Source organism: Manacus vitellinus, unplaced genomic scaffold, assembly GCF_001715985.3.
Source record: "Manacus vitellinus isolate BGI_N305 unplaced genomic scaffold, ASM171598v3 scaffold_20_pilon, whole genome shotgun sequence".
Taxonomy (NCBI): Eukaryota; Metazoa; Chordata; class Aves; order Passeriformes; family Pipridae; genus Manacus; species Manacus vitellinus.
This window is the reverse complement of record NW_021939471.1, coordinates 6,908,858-6,924,692: the sequence shown is the minus strand read 5'-3', so window position 1 is coordinate 6,924,692 and position 15,835 is coordinate 6,908,858. Positions and strand designations below refer to the sequence as shown.

General features: G+C 36.3%; 1 protein-coding gene across 2 annotated transcripts in view; it reads left to right on the top strand.

Moving 5' to 3' along the window:
• The window catches only part of PGAP1 (post-GPI attachment to proteins 1), a 32,374-nt gene that overhangs the window by 6,887 nt on the left and 9,652 nt on the right, over window positions 1-15,835 (top strand). For both annotated transcript variants that reach the window (XR_003915762.1, XM_029959528.1), the window contains 19 exons: window positions 30-82; window positions 258-324; window positions 1,759-1,864; window positions 3,612-3,667; window positions 3,749-3,832; window positions 5,522-5,571; window positions 7,116-7,167; window positions 7,388-7,465; window positions 7,711-7,786; window positions 8,067-8,140; window positions 8,222-8,273; window positions 8,977-9,043; window positions 9,712-9,820; window positions 10,176-10,214; window positions 11,482-11,575; window positions 12,233-12,323; window positions 12,545-12,742; window positions 14,126-14,258; window positions 15,258-15,308. Coding sequence is in view for 1 of the 2 variants with exons in the window: in XM_029959528.1 (XP_029815388.1) it covers window positions 30-82; window positions 258-324; window positions 1,759-1,864; window positions 3,612-3,667; window positions 3,749-3,832; window positions 5,522-5,571; window positions 7,116-7,167; window positions 7,388-7,465; window positions 7,711-7,786; window positions 8,067-8,140; window positions 8,222-8,273; window positions 8,977-9,043; window positions 9,712-9,820; window positions 10,176-10,214; window positions 11,482-11,575; window positions 12,233-12,323; window positions 12,545-12,742; window positions 14,126-14,258; window positions 15,258-15,308 (1,530 nt within the window). In the remaining variant the exon portion in view is untranslated. The remainder of the gene's footprint in view (window positions 1-29; window positions 83-257; window positions 325-1,758; window positions 1,865-3,611; window positions 3,668-3,748; window positions 3,833-5,521; window positions 5,572-7,115; window positions 7,168-7,387; window positions 7,466-7,710; window positions 7,787-8,066; window positions 8,141-8,221; window positions 8,274-8,976; window positions 9,044-9,711; window positions 9,821-10,175; window positions 10,215-11,481; window positions 11,576-12,232; window positions 12,324-12,544; window positions 12,743-14,125; window positions 14,259-15,257; window positions 15,309-15,835) is intronic.

The window sequence follows — 15,835 nt, the reverse complement described above, 5'->3', positions numbered from 1 at the left end:
AAGATTAACTTTTTTCTTTCCCCAAACAGAGCTCGGCTGTGCCTAGAGCTTGGGCCTCAACTGACCATCTCTCCATAGTGTGGTAAGTAATGGAACAGAGGTTAATTGACTGCCTGTGCATACCTCTGTTCTCTACTGTTATCACTTTATACCATATTTTAACTTCAGCATAATATTATGGTGATGTCTCTTCTGACCACTTTTATTACCCTGGACAATTCCTTTCTAGATTTAATTTTACTTCTTCTTTCTTCTAGGTGCAAAGAACTGATCCTGGCTACCATCAGAGCTTTATTTGATCTCATAGATGAAAATACAAGGCAGGTCTGTATATGTATTTACCCATCACACTTTCTTCTTTCATCCCAGAATGCTTAGTCAGGAGAAATATCTTCCTATTATACAGAAAACTCGTTTTTGATTATTCTAAGTCATGCTGAGAAAATTGTTGTCATTTTGTCCCAGTCACTGAAAAATTCTGTGACTTTGTTGTTTGACCAATGTGTCAGAAATAATTAGAGGTTTACTCAGTTTTCATTATTGACTTCTTGATGCTTTACAGCTGCTGGGGTATGGGCCAAACATTTCTTCTAATGCAGCAGGTTCAGTTGACCTTGCACCAGGATAAACAAATTTTTTTTAGCTGTGTAGCTGTGAATGTGACCTCTCAGTGTGTGTTCACGTCACCTTCTCTGACCAGTATACAAAAGGTGAAAAAGCATGTGTGGTGATCATAGTGACCAGCATACATCTCAGGTGGTTTGTTTTTTTTTTGAAAAGCCACTTACAAAAATAGAATGCAAGTAAAGTACCTGCATATTTGTACACCTCCAGCTACCGTTATTTATTACTTTTCTAAATGAATATTCTACACCTTACTTTTTGAAAACTCTTGGAGAATCTCGTATTGTACAATTTTCTTTCTACAATGTTATGCAGTAATTATCATGAATTGGAATTAAGGCCTAAAGGGTTGAAAATACATTAGAGCAGAACCTCGGACATAGAAGAGGAAGGACTCCAGGTGTTCTTTTTGAGGCTGTTTGGGGCAGACTTCTCTAGTTTCTCATGTGTACTCATTTTCATGTGTGATTTAGAGAGTCAAAAAGGGGGTACAGTTGTTCTCTAGTTTACTGACTGTGCTGGAGGGTAAAAATTTTCAGAAATCATTACTAATGGCCACAAGTTTTGAAACAAAAATTAGTCCAGGAAAGTTTGTTTGGGGAAAAACAAAACCAAACCAATGAAACAAAAAAACAAACAAAAAAATCGCACCCCCAAACAAATGCAAATCCTGTTGTAGCTTTACAGCTGTTTGGATGCTTGAAATAGTCAGAGGAGATGTAGAGCAAGCTGGATTTGTGAACTGAGATTAGTAAATGTAAGTGTGAGAATTTTTCTAAGCTCTGGCACGAGTGTGTTATTTCAGGAAGAATGCATGTGTGTCTATAGAGAAAGTTCAATAGCATGGTTACCTTTTGTTAAGAGTAAGTGAGGATATAAAACTTCTGGAAGTTTTAGCTATAAACTTGTAGACTTTTTTTATGATGTGTAGACTTTCTGTATTGCACTGATTGACTATTGATGGCACTTTTCTGTTCAGGTTATTGAATTTAAAATAGAAAAGGTTCTATGTCTTCTCACAATCTCTCCAGCCTTTCATCCACAAAACTATATTGTTTTTGTTAACTGTGATCATGTGATGATCTTAAATCATACACATTGGTAAAAATTTGATAATGTGCTCTTTTTTTTTAGATAACTGAGGATCCAAAGAAGAGAATGTCTGTACTGAATCACCACTTTGTAAGACACCCTGCAAAGATATTTGAGGAAAATCCTGAAGTTTTTACAGAACTCCCAGGTGTGCAGCAGTTTTCTTTTGAATAGGATTCAGTGATGCTCCTTTGTTATTAGTTAATCTTCTCACTAACAAAGTTTTGGAATACACTTTGTCATTCTTTAGACATTTGCTAAAATGATATACAGGATACAGACCTAAACGATCAGTTTGCTTTGGTTTTAGTAGTAAAGAGTTTAAAAGGGGTAGGAGCAAAAATCTGTCACTTTTATATAACTTGAGTTCTGGAGGATGCACAGGAATCATATTTACGCCAGGATGTCCAATAAAAAAAATCTCAGGGACTGGGAATAGCTGGATGTCAAAAATACAGTCTAATCTACTCTTACATCCCGTGCTTGCAAGAGGGATAGTAGGGATGCTATAGAGCTGTTATGTTAGTTTTGTGCTACTCATGGCAATCCTGAATATTCAGATCTGCCTCATCAATCACTTCCTTTTTGCCATGACCTGGCAGGGTAAGATGGACTGCACACCAAGGGTTTCCTTGCAAATTGCCTTCCTCAGAATGGTAGCTAAAAGTGAGAAATTTTGACTGTGTGGAGTCTTGGGAACTAAATACAACTTTAGTAGGGCTCAGCTTTATTCCTAGTTTTGCTGACCTGGGCTGAACCATTTTATGAAAACGATTTTATTTCAGGGATTTTCTCAATGTAAGATACTGCAGAAATACTAAAGTAGCTTGTACTTTGGCATCCAGATTTGGCCACCTTTCATCAGAAGGGATTTAGGCAGTGGCATATACCAAAGTGAGTATGGAGTGGAAGACCACGAAAATGGTTAGTCCTGGGGCATAGGAAGCAGGGGAAAGAGACTGAGTTAACTGCAGTTTTTCACCCTAAAGAAAATGCTGAGGGGAATCCTGTTGCTGTCTTCAGCTACCTAAATGAAAGACTGGAGAGAAGATGAAGTTAGATTTTCCTTGGAGGTGAACAGTGACAATACAGTAGGCAGTAGAATCCTGTTGCAACAAGAGACATTCCAATTGGATGTTAGGAAAAAGTACTTCACCCAGGGAGGTGGTCAAACGAAGAGGTGTCCAGAGAGGTTGTGAAACTGATTTAGTTTGTTTGTTCACCTTTTTGGGGGTCAGTTTTTAGCAATTAGGAGGAATAAGTTTAAATTGGATTTCATGTTGGGACCTTCCTTATTTGTGCTGAGCTCTTGACACTTAGTGGAATTTCTGTGATGGGCTTGTTACTCTAGTTACATGGAAGAAAGGTATTAGCCTTCTTGCATGACAATTGACACTGTTTGTACCTCTGATCTCTTCATTATTCTGTCTTACTCTTTTTCCCCAGACATATCTTTAAACTGCTACAGTTTTCTGTACGTGTTATTTACTTTATTGCTGATGTGCTTCTTCACAGCCTGTATCAGTTTTTAAAGGACTGACAGGAGCAAAGACTGGGGCTGTGTCTGTAGTTGACTCAGCTTTAATCAACCACCCTGTAATTACATTAGTAACATTCAGTTTGTTTTGTTGCCTTTCAAGATCTGTAGGGTTTTTATTTTACAATTTGTATTTAATAATAAGATCTTAGGATTTTGCTGTTTCCTGTGAAATTGGTGATAACTGTTGCATGTCATTCTAAGCAGTAGCAATCCTCAATGTTGGTTAGAGCTTATAAAGTTTATGTCCATTTACAGATAAGAGATAAGACCTTGGTAATAAGTAAAATATAAGTTTTTGGATAAAAGGATAATAGTTCCTGCAGTGTGGCATATAAAAACATGGGGTTTTTTGTAGGAATTTTCATATGGATTACAGTCAAAGCCTCAAAATGGACTTATTCAGTTTACAATGTAAGTAATGTTTTTTCCTCATTGTGTTTTTATATTTTTGTTTTGTTTTGTTTAACTAATGAGCTTTTTTTTTCTTTTAAGGATTCTGATGGAAAATATTTCACATTTCCTCTTGCAAACCACAGAAAATCATACAGTCATGTTTACTGTGAAAATAGTATGTTGGTGAGAAAATACTTCTTTCATGTCTGGAGTTTGTTTATAAAGCTGTGGGTTTTTTTATTTATATTTGCTGCAGTTTTAAGACAGTTTAAAGGACAGTTGTTGAAATGCTGACATCCATTTACATTCACAGCTTAATGCATTGTGTGAGATGTACTACCTGTTGTAGCATGTCACACTTGGTGTTCAAGATCTGAAACTTTCAATGCCACCTGAACCTCAAGTGTTTTATTTTTGACTCTTATGGTTAGCTCTAGATTACTTGGTCCTTTACTTTAGTGCAGTTCTATATTGATGGTTTTGAATGAAGATGCTGTTTTTCAGTGCTGCCATGTTTTTGCCGTACTTCTGATTTGGGAAAGTTATTTATGGGTTTGCTTTCCCACAATACAATTAAAGTGAGTCTGCAAGGCTACAAATGTCTTTCACTAAGCAGTGGAAGTGAATGGAAGACAGATGAGGAAACAGCACCATCTCCGTTGTCTCCTATTGAGAAGAGACACCATAATGTGCAGCTCTTATATTTTTAGTTCAAGACACAGGCATTCAGCCAAAATTTTTTTAAATTCTTTTACAAGAATTAATTTAATCTCTTGGCAAACTGAAGGTGGATAAATATTCTTTTCAGAATTTACATATTTTAGATTAGTGACAAGAATACTGATATACTTCCCTGTTCCATCCTGCCTGTCCCTGTTGCCACTCCTCCCCTTAGCAAATACTGTGAAACGCTGTGAAAAATGATTGTCTGTCCTTGGTGCTTTTCTAATGGTCCTTCTCAGTGGCACTTCAGTGTTTACCTGTATGTTGTGATCTTAGCTGTACTTTAATAAGATAACTTTGGATACAATGTCTTGAAGACAGGGTTAGTACAACTTGAGGAGGAGGAGGGAGGTACAAAACAATATCTGAGATCCTTGCATCATGGTGCTATTGCTTCAGAACAGCTAAATTCTCAAGGGAGGGAGCAGTAGAACATTAAATATCTAAAGTATCCCTCTACTACTTAAAAAAACCTTGAGAGGTTTCTTAAAGTTAGAAGAGATAAACCATGATATGTAAGATCGGTATTTTTTGAAGAGAAATTCTGAAAGCTTGTTTGCTTAACCTTGTATTTATTCATAACTAGAAATGGTGGCAAATTGAAGTTATTCAAAATGGTTCCTAGAAACCCCACCACTCAGTCTTATGCTTCACCTTTCCATCCTTGTAATTGTAATTGCAAGATCATGATATCAGACTTTTAATGGAGGATATCACTTGGTGTTAACACAGAAGTCTGACTTCATTGTGAAATGGAAAAAAGATAGGTGAATATTTTTCATTCTAAATAACTGAGGAAATCTGAGAGAGACTGTTTTTATAATCCTCTTCACTGTTATGCTTCAGCATTTAACATCCTTATGAGAGTTTGGTCACTAGTGATAGCTGCTGCAGACACACTAAATAGAAAAGGAGTGAGACAAAGGTGAAAGTTTGTTCTCTTTTTAGTAAGTTAATTGCACCAAGGTTCTACTGCCAGAGACAGTTGCTGATATCTGGTATACTGAAATATTTAGCATGTAGAAATTTTGGAGATTATCAGCAGCTTTAATTCCTGCATTGTTTGGAGTAAAGAATTGGTATTTTCAATCTATTTATAAATGCAGTCACATATAGGTAATGTACAATTTTATGGTATTGACTTTACAGGACACAAGTAGTTGGATTTATGGCTGCATGAACAGTAATTCATCGATGTGGTGAGTATAAACAGTTCCTGTTCTTTATTCAAATAGATCTTGTGAGATTGTGTTTGAATTTAAAGCATATAAATATCCTTTGTAGGAAGGAAGAGATTGGGAAGTAAAATTGTAATCATAAAGAATTCATGCTTTCTTTTCACCAAGAGAACAGGAAAGATAGGTTTTGTCAAAATAGGTGATCTTTTTCTTCATTAAGTTGTATTTTTGACCTTCATAGCAGTGATAAGTCGTTCTTGTTGCTCTCTTGTGGACACTACATGCTGTGCTGGATTCCAAAATTGTGGGGCTTCTAGCATCTGAATGGTTCTGGTAGCTGACTGCATGGTTGCACTCCAGGAGTTGCAGTCAATGGCTCCATGTCCAAGTAGAGGACAGTGATGAGTGGTCCATATTGGAACCAGCACCTTTTAACATCTTTATGGGCAACATGGACAGTGGGATCAAGTGCACCCTCAGTAAATCTACCAGTGCCACCAAGCTGTGTGGCATGGTCAACATGCTGGAGGGATGGGATGCCATCCAGAGGGACTTGGACAGGCTTGAGGGGTGGACCCATGCAAACATCATGCAGTTCAAAAGGCCAAGTGCAAGGTCCTGCACCTGGGTCAGGGAAATCCCAACAAAAGTACAGGCTGGATGGTGAATGGATCGAGACAAACCTTGCGGGAAAGACTTGGGGGTGTTCATGGACAGGAGGTTCAAGATGACTCTGCAATGTGTGTTTGCAGCCCAGAAGGCCACCTATGTCCTGGGCTACATCAAAAGCAGGGAGGTGATTCTTTCCCTCTACTCTTCTCTTGTGTGACCCCACCTGGAGTGCTGTATCCAGCTCTGGGTCCCCAAACACATGAAAAATGGTGACCTGTTGGAATGAGTCCAAAGGAGGGCCACTAAACTGTTTAGAGGGCTGGGCTGGACCACCTCTCCTATGAAGACAGGCTGAGAGAGTTGGTATGTTCAGCCTGGAGAAAAGAAGACTTCAGGGAGACCTTATAGCAGCCTTCCAGTACCTAAAGGGGGCCTACAAAAGAGCTGGAGGGGAACTCAATGTACTTACACACCATGTTAGAACTGCTGCAAGCTCTTCAGCAGCTAACAGAATTTTTGATTTATGTGGTATATTTTAGATGTTCCCATAGGAAGAATTGGTACTTCTGATGTTTCAAAGGTGATAATAAAACTGCATGTTAATTTAATGCCAGTGCTGTTTTAGCTCATGAAGAGTTTTCATTTTGTGTCTGAAGTTGCATGGCTGATAACAGCTACGTGTTTTGTGTATGACAGAGTTGGAGCTTTGTTGAACTTGTTTTTACTAAACAAGATTTGCACTTTCTGAAATTATATAGTTTGATAAATTACTATGATAGCTAACTGCAGTACACCCAAACTTGTTCTCAATTTGAAATGTGAATCCAGAGAGAGAGGGGGGGAGAGAGAGAGAGAGAGAGAGAGAGAGAGAAGCTTGTATGTTAATCCCTTCCCACAATGTAGGGCCTGCATAATGAATATGCTCATCCTTTAATGTGCATGGATTTTTACAGCCTGGAAGCTACTGATCTGTCCTGGAGAGCTGAGTTACTTCCAACCACCAAGGTAAGCATTGTACATAATTTGTAGGAGGGAGAGCTGCTTTGGGGGGTAGTTGCAAGTCATAGGGGAAGATCTGTTCTGTTTACAGCATTGGAACATGCAGTTGTATTCCAGAGGAAGGGGTACAACAGGTAGAAAACTGGCAAGGGGCAAAGCTAAAGGGGTATGTTCAGTAATGGCTTTTTTTCTTTCCTTCTGTTTCTTTTTCCCTTTCCTTTTTGAGGTTGTAATGCTGAAACTTCAGGACTATCCTTCCTTGTCCCATATTGTCATTCAGGTACCAGCTGCAGTTGGCAATAAGGTAAAAAAATATGGCATGCAGAAATTGCTTACTTAGTGTGTTCAGCTAAAGTGAGTTTAATGTTCATCTGTGAGTGTATCTTCAGATAGTTGTGACAGGGACATCTTGAAGTTGAATTAGTAATACACAATGTTGGGGGTAAGCAAAGATAGAACAGAGATCACTTGTGAAATGTAATTGGCAAGTGCAAAGATGTTACAGTCTTGTGCTTGGTTTAGATCTGTTTTCAATATCCTGAATTGCAGTATACTTTGGGCTGTGAATTCTTCAAAGAGGATTCCAGAACAGTACAGCTTCCTGTGACACATCTTTTTTCATTTGGTAAGTATAGGATATTACTTTTGAAAGAAATGGAAAACTAATATTACTAACCTTTGGATAATAAATTTACCTAAAAATTTCATGTTGGAGGTTTTTGGGGGTTTGTTTTTCACTAAAGTTAATACTGCTTTTGTTAGTAACAGACAAAGAAATAAGAAATATGGGGGGTTTGACTAACAGATGTAAAAGCACATAGGTCTCCTGGAAAAAAAAAATCTGAAGATGTAATGAGTTCTCAGATAATTTTATCTAATAAGTGAAAATATTACATCCTTTACAGGGCTTTCTTCAAGCAAAATTCTATTAAATTCAACTGGCTTACTTTACAATGTACAGCTCCAGCACTTCAACCAAGTAAGAATGCTCCTTAATTTTTAGAGCTAATGTAACCACTCTCAGGAGAATGTGACTAACTTATTTTTTTTTATTGTCTAGATATATCAAGCTTTCAAAATTTATATAGAGAGCCACTGCCAGTCAGTCAAAGGTAAATATACGTCTTCTAAAGTATAAATTTATAAAACAAATTCCTGGAAAGTTTCAAGACTGAAGCTGGTAGTAACTGAAGTCGTCTCATGCAGTGAGGTTTAGGCAGTAGTGTTATAATCTGCTCAAATGTCTCTGCTAATATCTCTCACTTCCCACTTTTTATTAAGAAGGATAGTTCAAAAAATTGAAAAATTAGTCCTCTGCTGTTTGTTTTTCTTACTTCTCAGCAAAGGGAAGTTGAACTTTCAGCAGGATTCTGCATTATGTTGAAAGTGTTCCTCAAGAAAAGTGCATTTGGCGACAATTTTTATTTGCTAATTATGGAACTCGAATTTGAATGCTGAGCTACATAAGCTTAAACAGGATGGGTTGCTAAAGGACTCCGTTTAAAATAAAAGTGATGGATTTCACTAGATTAGGGTTTCAGTTTCATATTGAAATGCAGAAGTTTTCTCATAACTGTCAGTCCTTTGAACATCAATGTCTCTCACTGTCTTGTCCTGTAACAGCCTGAGTTAAAAAATGTCATTTTTGCTTCCTGCTAACTGCACTGATCTGCATTGCAATATCAATTGCAATGTAACTGCAAGCCCAGTGATTTGGTATGCCACCTTTGTTTTACTGGCATTGTAGTTTTTAGAGACAGTTGCCACATCTTGTTTGTAATTAATTTTATATTTTTTAATTCTCTTTTATTTCAGAAAGAAAACCTAGTGTTTACAGACTTCATATACCCTGGTCACATGAAGATTCAATAGTTGTAGCAAAGTAAGAAATTTAACAATTATAACTTACTTCTTGGGGTTTTTTTTGAGAATATTTACATCCTGTTGTAATTTTCTGATATGAGACAGTTTCTCCAGTCTTAACTGTATGGCTTCTGCGTCTTTACCTTTCTGACCTTGTTGACAAAGTTGTTTTGACTTTTTCTCAGAATAAGAATACCTAGTAACTGTTTGTGTAAGGGTTCTCACTGATTTTCTCAAAAAAGTTGAACCACCTGACTGTGTATTAGATGGCTGGAAAACTGTCTTCCTTGTTTATTTTAGAAACCTTAAGGATACCTCCCAATTTACCACCACCCCCATTTTCTAACAGCATAACACTTATAGGAAACTGAATTGTATTCTTGAGGATCTGTCCTTCCCATTCTTGTCCCTCAGCATATTCACCTGTTCTGTGAGGCAGTGTGTTCCCTGAACTGGTGTGCTTTCCTTAGTGCTATGCCCTTGATAGTTCAGAGGAGAGTGCACTGAGGATTGAGAATGTCGTGGAGTTCTTTGTAATAAGATTAACAAGTTCCTTATACCATTTCGCTCATAGCTTGTGGTGACACTTGATGTACCAGATCTGCTTTGCACTTGTTGAAAACTAAGGCATGTTTGGCTTTTTTTTGGTTATAAGTGCAACAATTCCCATTTAAATTGCTGTTTCAGAATCCCGTCTCTTACTGAGATTTCTGCAAAGCTGCATATTGCTCAGCCTCAAAATGACAGCAGGGCTCCAGAGTTAAATATCTTCTCTTCCTCAGACTGTCAGTATGAAGTGAGTAATACAGTGTTATTTTATAGCTAGTTTGCATTGCTGTATAATTTATGCCTAATGTAGTTTTTAAAAACATGTAGCTAATTAATCAAAATAAATAATAAGCAAATCTAAAGGTGGGCTGTCTGACCTTTTTGTAAATGTATTGTTACAAGTATTTTGCAACTGCAGAGTAGTATTGAAAGTTGGACTCTAAGCAAAACTTTAAAGCATTTGTTTTTAAAAAGTCAGTAGTAAGGTGGTGTACATTTTAGTTGTAGGATTGCTGTATTCTAATACTTGAGTTAGCTTCTTAAAAATTGAAGTATTTTGTACTTATGCTTACCATTGTATAAAATATTTGTTTTTTATCAAGGTAATTCTGAAGACGTCACTTCCACAGGTTCTTGGGCAAGTAAGAAAGCCTAAATTGTTTTTTATGTCAGTAGCATCCATAGAAATGTTTACTTCTTCCCTTCTCTACTGTGGTGCTTCAGATTCCTTCGTGATGCCAAGAGGAGCACTAACTACTCAACGATCATTTCGCAACCTTGCACTTGGCAGGGCACCCCATCTGGAAAAATGTCAGGCCTCAGTTTTCAGAGGATGAGAAAAGCACTCTAGCTCTAAAGAGCTGCTGTAAATGTGGAGCATTTCGCTTTGTGGTTAGCTCAATATCTCTAAAGGGATGACACTATAGGTCACTTTAACTTTCTTGTCTGATGAGTCAGTAGTGTTAAAACTTTAAAATACATTTGGCATCAATTAAAAGTCAGGGGGAAAAGTCTAAGTAGATCCATATGCTCCTTTTCAACAAATTTTCTTCGGTTATCAATGAAGAATACATTTCAACATGGGTATCAGTAAAAATAGACTAGCCATCTGCAGTTTCCTGGGTCTAAAAAGTAATTAATTTGCAAGCACCTAAGTGTAGTGCTGGAATATTACTGCCAAGGTTCTCTCTTTGAATGTATGCATTTATATGAACGACTTCTAATGTTGTTGTTATTTTAGAAGAATTTATGTGCTATTTGTATATTAATCATGACTCAGGAGACTGGAAGCCAATTAATACAGACATGTAATTGCTTCTAAAAATTCTTTGCCTAAAAACATATCTAACTATATGCAGATTTTGCTTGGAACGTGACCTTTTAATTTTTTGAAACTTATTTTACTGAAATGTATGATACTATATTTTTTTAATATTTGTCTTGACTGGGAAAAAATTGTTTGTATATTAATCATGACTCAGGAGACTGGAAGCCAATTAATACAGACATGTAATTGCTTCTAAAAATTCTTTGCCTAAAAACATATCTAACTATATGCAGATTTTGCTTGGAACGTGACCTTTTAATTTTTTGAAACTTATTTTACTGAAATGTATGATACTGTATTATTTTAATATTTGTCTTGACTGGGAAAAAATTGTTTATGATTTGGTCATTTATCAAAACATGTTTGATTAAGCCGTTTATAAGAGATTTTAGTATTTTCCACATGTAATATTAATTGCTAATGGAGTTTATAAAATACTTATGCATAAAATGGAGAAACTGTTTGAATCTTGTAAGAAATATTTTCTAATTGCATTATCATCTTGCCTTCATGATAATATTTATGTGTGTATTTTTTAATATATTTTTGTAGATAGTTATCCTTATATCCTTGTCTTTCAGATAGTAAGGTTCCATGCTGGTGCTTTTCCTGTCTATATTGTCTCTAATATTCTTCTTACTTATGGAGGACAATTGAGCACATTGAGATCAACAGGTAGCTTTCTAGAATTTTTTTTTTTTCTGTCACAAGTGATTTTAGAGCAATTACTTAATCAATTTACCAATGTAAGACCAGCTAGTTGTGAATTTTTTAAGCTAAGTGTCATTCAACTTATGCAGATACTTGGATCTATGCTCTTCGGTTTTGGGTTTTGTTTGCTGGTAGGTCTCCAAGGTTGTGTTGTAGCAGAATATTTCCTTATCATTTTATTCTGCAATCCCTTCTTCATGAATTATTTGTGTTGCACAGTATTTTTGCATTAATAGAAGTCTACTTAAAAATACATTAAAAGGTTTAAAATATATTGTTAGTATGCAGAAACCACTTTATTTCTTGCACGAAGATGAGATTTGCAGAATAACATCGAGCCATGTCTTCAGACAAAATGCATTTTTATTAAATTCAGGTGGTGTTTGTAACAAATTCCATAATGTCTCTAGAAACTCTTGTGACTTATTACCTAATGTGAGTGATCCAGTGAATAAGGGCCTTGGTGATGAAGTATGCAGACTTGCAGTACTGTTACAAGACATGGTTATCTTTTCAAGTAAACTTTCAAACCGTTGTCTGAATTTATTTTTGTTGTGAATGATGTTTGTTAAAGTTCATGACAAAGTAGTAACCACAGATACTCTCTGTTCTTGATTCTAGGCCAGTGTTCAGACTTTTCCCTTGAACTAGTTAGGACAGCTAAGCCCTACAAAGTAGAACCTCTTATAAGCATTGTTGTGTTTCTGCAGGGGTGAGTCTGCATCATTTATTTATTTATTTATTTAAAACATTTTCAAAACCAGAAGTTTCAGTAAAACTATTGCTGGGGAGGAATATTATTTTATCTCTAGTCGTTGTGAACACCTGACTGTGATTTTGTTTGAAAGGCTGTAGTAGGAGGAATAGTTGATAGGTATCTTACTGTAACACAATTGGAAGTGATAAATAATACTGCTTTCATGTTTTTGGCAGGTTTAACTGGTTTAGAGAGATATGGGAATCACTGTCACTACCAGAGGTGGATGCTGCTGTACTGAGTAGTCAGGATGCATGGTTCCCCCTTGTGTCCCTGATTCTATTTCTTTTTGGGACAGGCATTGCCTACTGGAGTGCAGTATTTTTCTCTGCGTCTCTGAGACTCTTCTCTTCATTATGGTTAACTCTGATCAGGTAAAACAGCATGATGTCATATAATTATGTTCTTTTAGATGACTTTAACCACCTCTGTTTCCTTCTGTGTGAATGTCTGGGCAGTTTGAACTCTGCAATGTAGTTAATATGTGACTTTAGACATCTGGGTTTGTAAGTGTTAAGAACTAAAGGAATATGATGATTGCCTCCTATTCCTTATTCCCCATCTCCAAAAGAGAACATAAATGGATTTCTTGTTATCTTCACCAGCTGTTATAAAGGTTTTCAGTTTGGTTTTGAGGATAACTTATAGGGGAAGAGAAAGCAAATGAACTATTCCCTTTTCAGCAACTCAAGGAAAAAAGTTATATATTTAGCAAAGGGACTATAGTCTTAGAATCCATTCCTCATTAGTGATATTGGATCAACTGCATTAAATAATACAAGGAGGTTTCTAAAACAAAAACTTCTTGAACATTCATTTTACTCTGCAAGACTGTTTAATTATATAAGTATGTCTAAGAACACCAGAATGCTTTTGGTTGTACAGAAGAGTATTCAAATATGAAAGTGGTTTTAAAAATGAAAGGAAAATAAAGAGATTTTGAAAGAGTAAGTTAGTAAATTGGATGACATGCTTCTCTGAGGTTATAGTTTTCGTGGCTTGCGTGTTCTGACACAGATAACAGTCCTCATTTCCATTTCAGCCAGATTGTCTCCAGAAGGCTGGTTGGGATGCTCTTTAAGTAAATACCCACTAAATGATCTCTTTCTTCTTTTAATCACTAGCACTTCTGGTCTTACTTGACCAAATAATAGATGTAGGTTTGGCTATTTTTTCTCTGCCATTTTGTTTATAAATTACAGTGGATGTTTCAGTATTAGTTCTAAGTGACATATTAATGAATTTCTGAGTTTGAAGTTATTCCTATTAAATTTTTAAGGATTTTACCTCAGTTCCTACTCTTTTCATTAAAGCTTTTGATTTCTTGACCCTGAGAATGCCTTGGGCAGAGGCAGGAAAATAAGATTTTGTGTGACTACTTGTAAGTCAGCTGGTTCATTTTTAAATTCTAGTGCCTTACACAGTTCTAGTACCTAACATGGGTTTTGATCTACTCCTGAATTCCTTGCTAAAAACCTCAAAAATTATTTTCTATAAATCTCTCTGAAGTAGATAGCATTCACTTGAGTTTTGCTTAGTGTTCATTTGATAAGAAGACTTTTCTTGCAAAGTAGTTTATATAGCGGTTGTTAGATATGTTTAAATTTGTCTAACTTTATTTTTCCAGTGTTAAAGCAATATTCAGGAACATTTTTTTCTTTTCAGTCATTCAAAAAACAGAATTATTCTTTCATCTTTTTAGGTCTGATGTTGTTACAAAAATATAACAGTAATTTTATTTCTTTTTTTTTTTTTAGACCTACTGTACTGCAAAAAGATAAGTTGATTACACCTCGAAGACTCTGTGGGGTGTTATCTCTTGCTTTGGTTAGCTGGACAACTTGTGGTGCATTTGCTGTATTCCTTATTTATCTTCAATACTTGTTTAAGGTACGGAAAGGCTAAACATTCTCAATTTGTAACTGAATTGAAAAGTTTGTATGCTTTGAATGAACCCCATGTTAAAATCAAAAATCCAAATTACCATTTTTCATATATTAATGTTCTTATTCTCATACTTGAAATCGGTATTTTTTTAATTTAGTGGAGTGTAAACAAAAACTAATAACTCCTTTGAAGAGAAACTTTAACAAAGGGAGGACTTGAAATGATCTGTAGAATATTTTATACTTTTCATAAATCTTTATGGAGTAAAAGGAAGGAGGGTGGATATATTGAAGAATTAGGGATAGTCTTGTATGTCTAATCTGCTCCCTTGGGTAGTGCCACAAAGAGCCATATTTAGTCCCTGCCATTCAGTTTCCATGGTCTTCCTTGCATCAGAGCCTCTAACTCCTCTGATTCACCCTATAGTTATGTAGCTGTTAAATCAGCTGCTGTACTTGGCTCCTAGGGAAGCTGGGGAGCATGGATCTGGGAGTAGGGGCACAAAGCAGAGCAGCTTTGGTGGTCTGGAGCAGGCAAGTGGCAGCTGAGAGCACAGCCTGAGGAACAGCACTAACTCAAATTGAACTCCATATGACATAAGGTTCTGTGAAGACTGTTCCCATGCTGACATAACTCCCCCTTCTGCAGTACATTTCTGACATGGAACTTCTCCTATATGACCTGTTTAGGTTTCTGCAGAAAGTAAAGTAGAAATAAATTAGCAGGAGGTGAGGAATATGCAGGTTTCCCACTCTGTCAAGCACAGTAGAAAGGGAGAAAGCAGAGCAGCCTATTTTCTCTCTGTGCTTGGAAATTCCTCCTTAATAGAGCACTTTGGATGCTGCTGATAAAGACAGGGAATTCTTGCACTGCAGCTCTCTTGGGGCCCTAAAATCATCTAGCTATAAAAAAAGAAGTAAAAATAATGTCCTTGTTTTTTTTTCTATACTACAGCTTTTTTGTGAAGAAACATTACTAAAAACTGAACCCTTTATCTTGCAGGTTATAAAACTGCATGTGAGTGTAAGAGCAGAACAAAACAAGCTCAACAGGGTAAGTCTGTATTCTTCTTCTGTTCCAAACTGACACCAAAAATTGTTTGGCAAACTTATGCATTATGAATTGGTAGTAATAGGTTGTGCTGTGATGACTGGATGAAACACAGTTAAAAAAGCCAGAAAAAGTTGTTGAAAGTTTTCCTTGGGTTTCTTCGAGTGGATTTTTTTGTGTGTTTCTTTTTCAGTCCTCTCCTTTCATTTTCATATAATTTTGTTTTGTTTCATTTGGGGGGGGTTCTGTCATTGGAAGTTAGTATCTGCCAACTCATTAGTTCATCTTTGCTATTTATTCCCACAGCTAATATTTTACTCCCAGTTACACTACCTCCTGTATCTTTTCTGTGAATGATCATCTGTGATTTTTCACCCACGTGCTTTATTACTCCTTTTATTCTGTTCTTCCCCCTTCCAGGAACTCCATTTCTTATCACTGCATTGGTGTCAGGGCATCTCCATGCTCCATTCTTTTCTTCCACAACATCTAAACTCATAGTGTATGAGAAATTTCTGGTTAAATTTAGA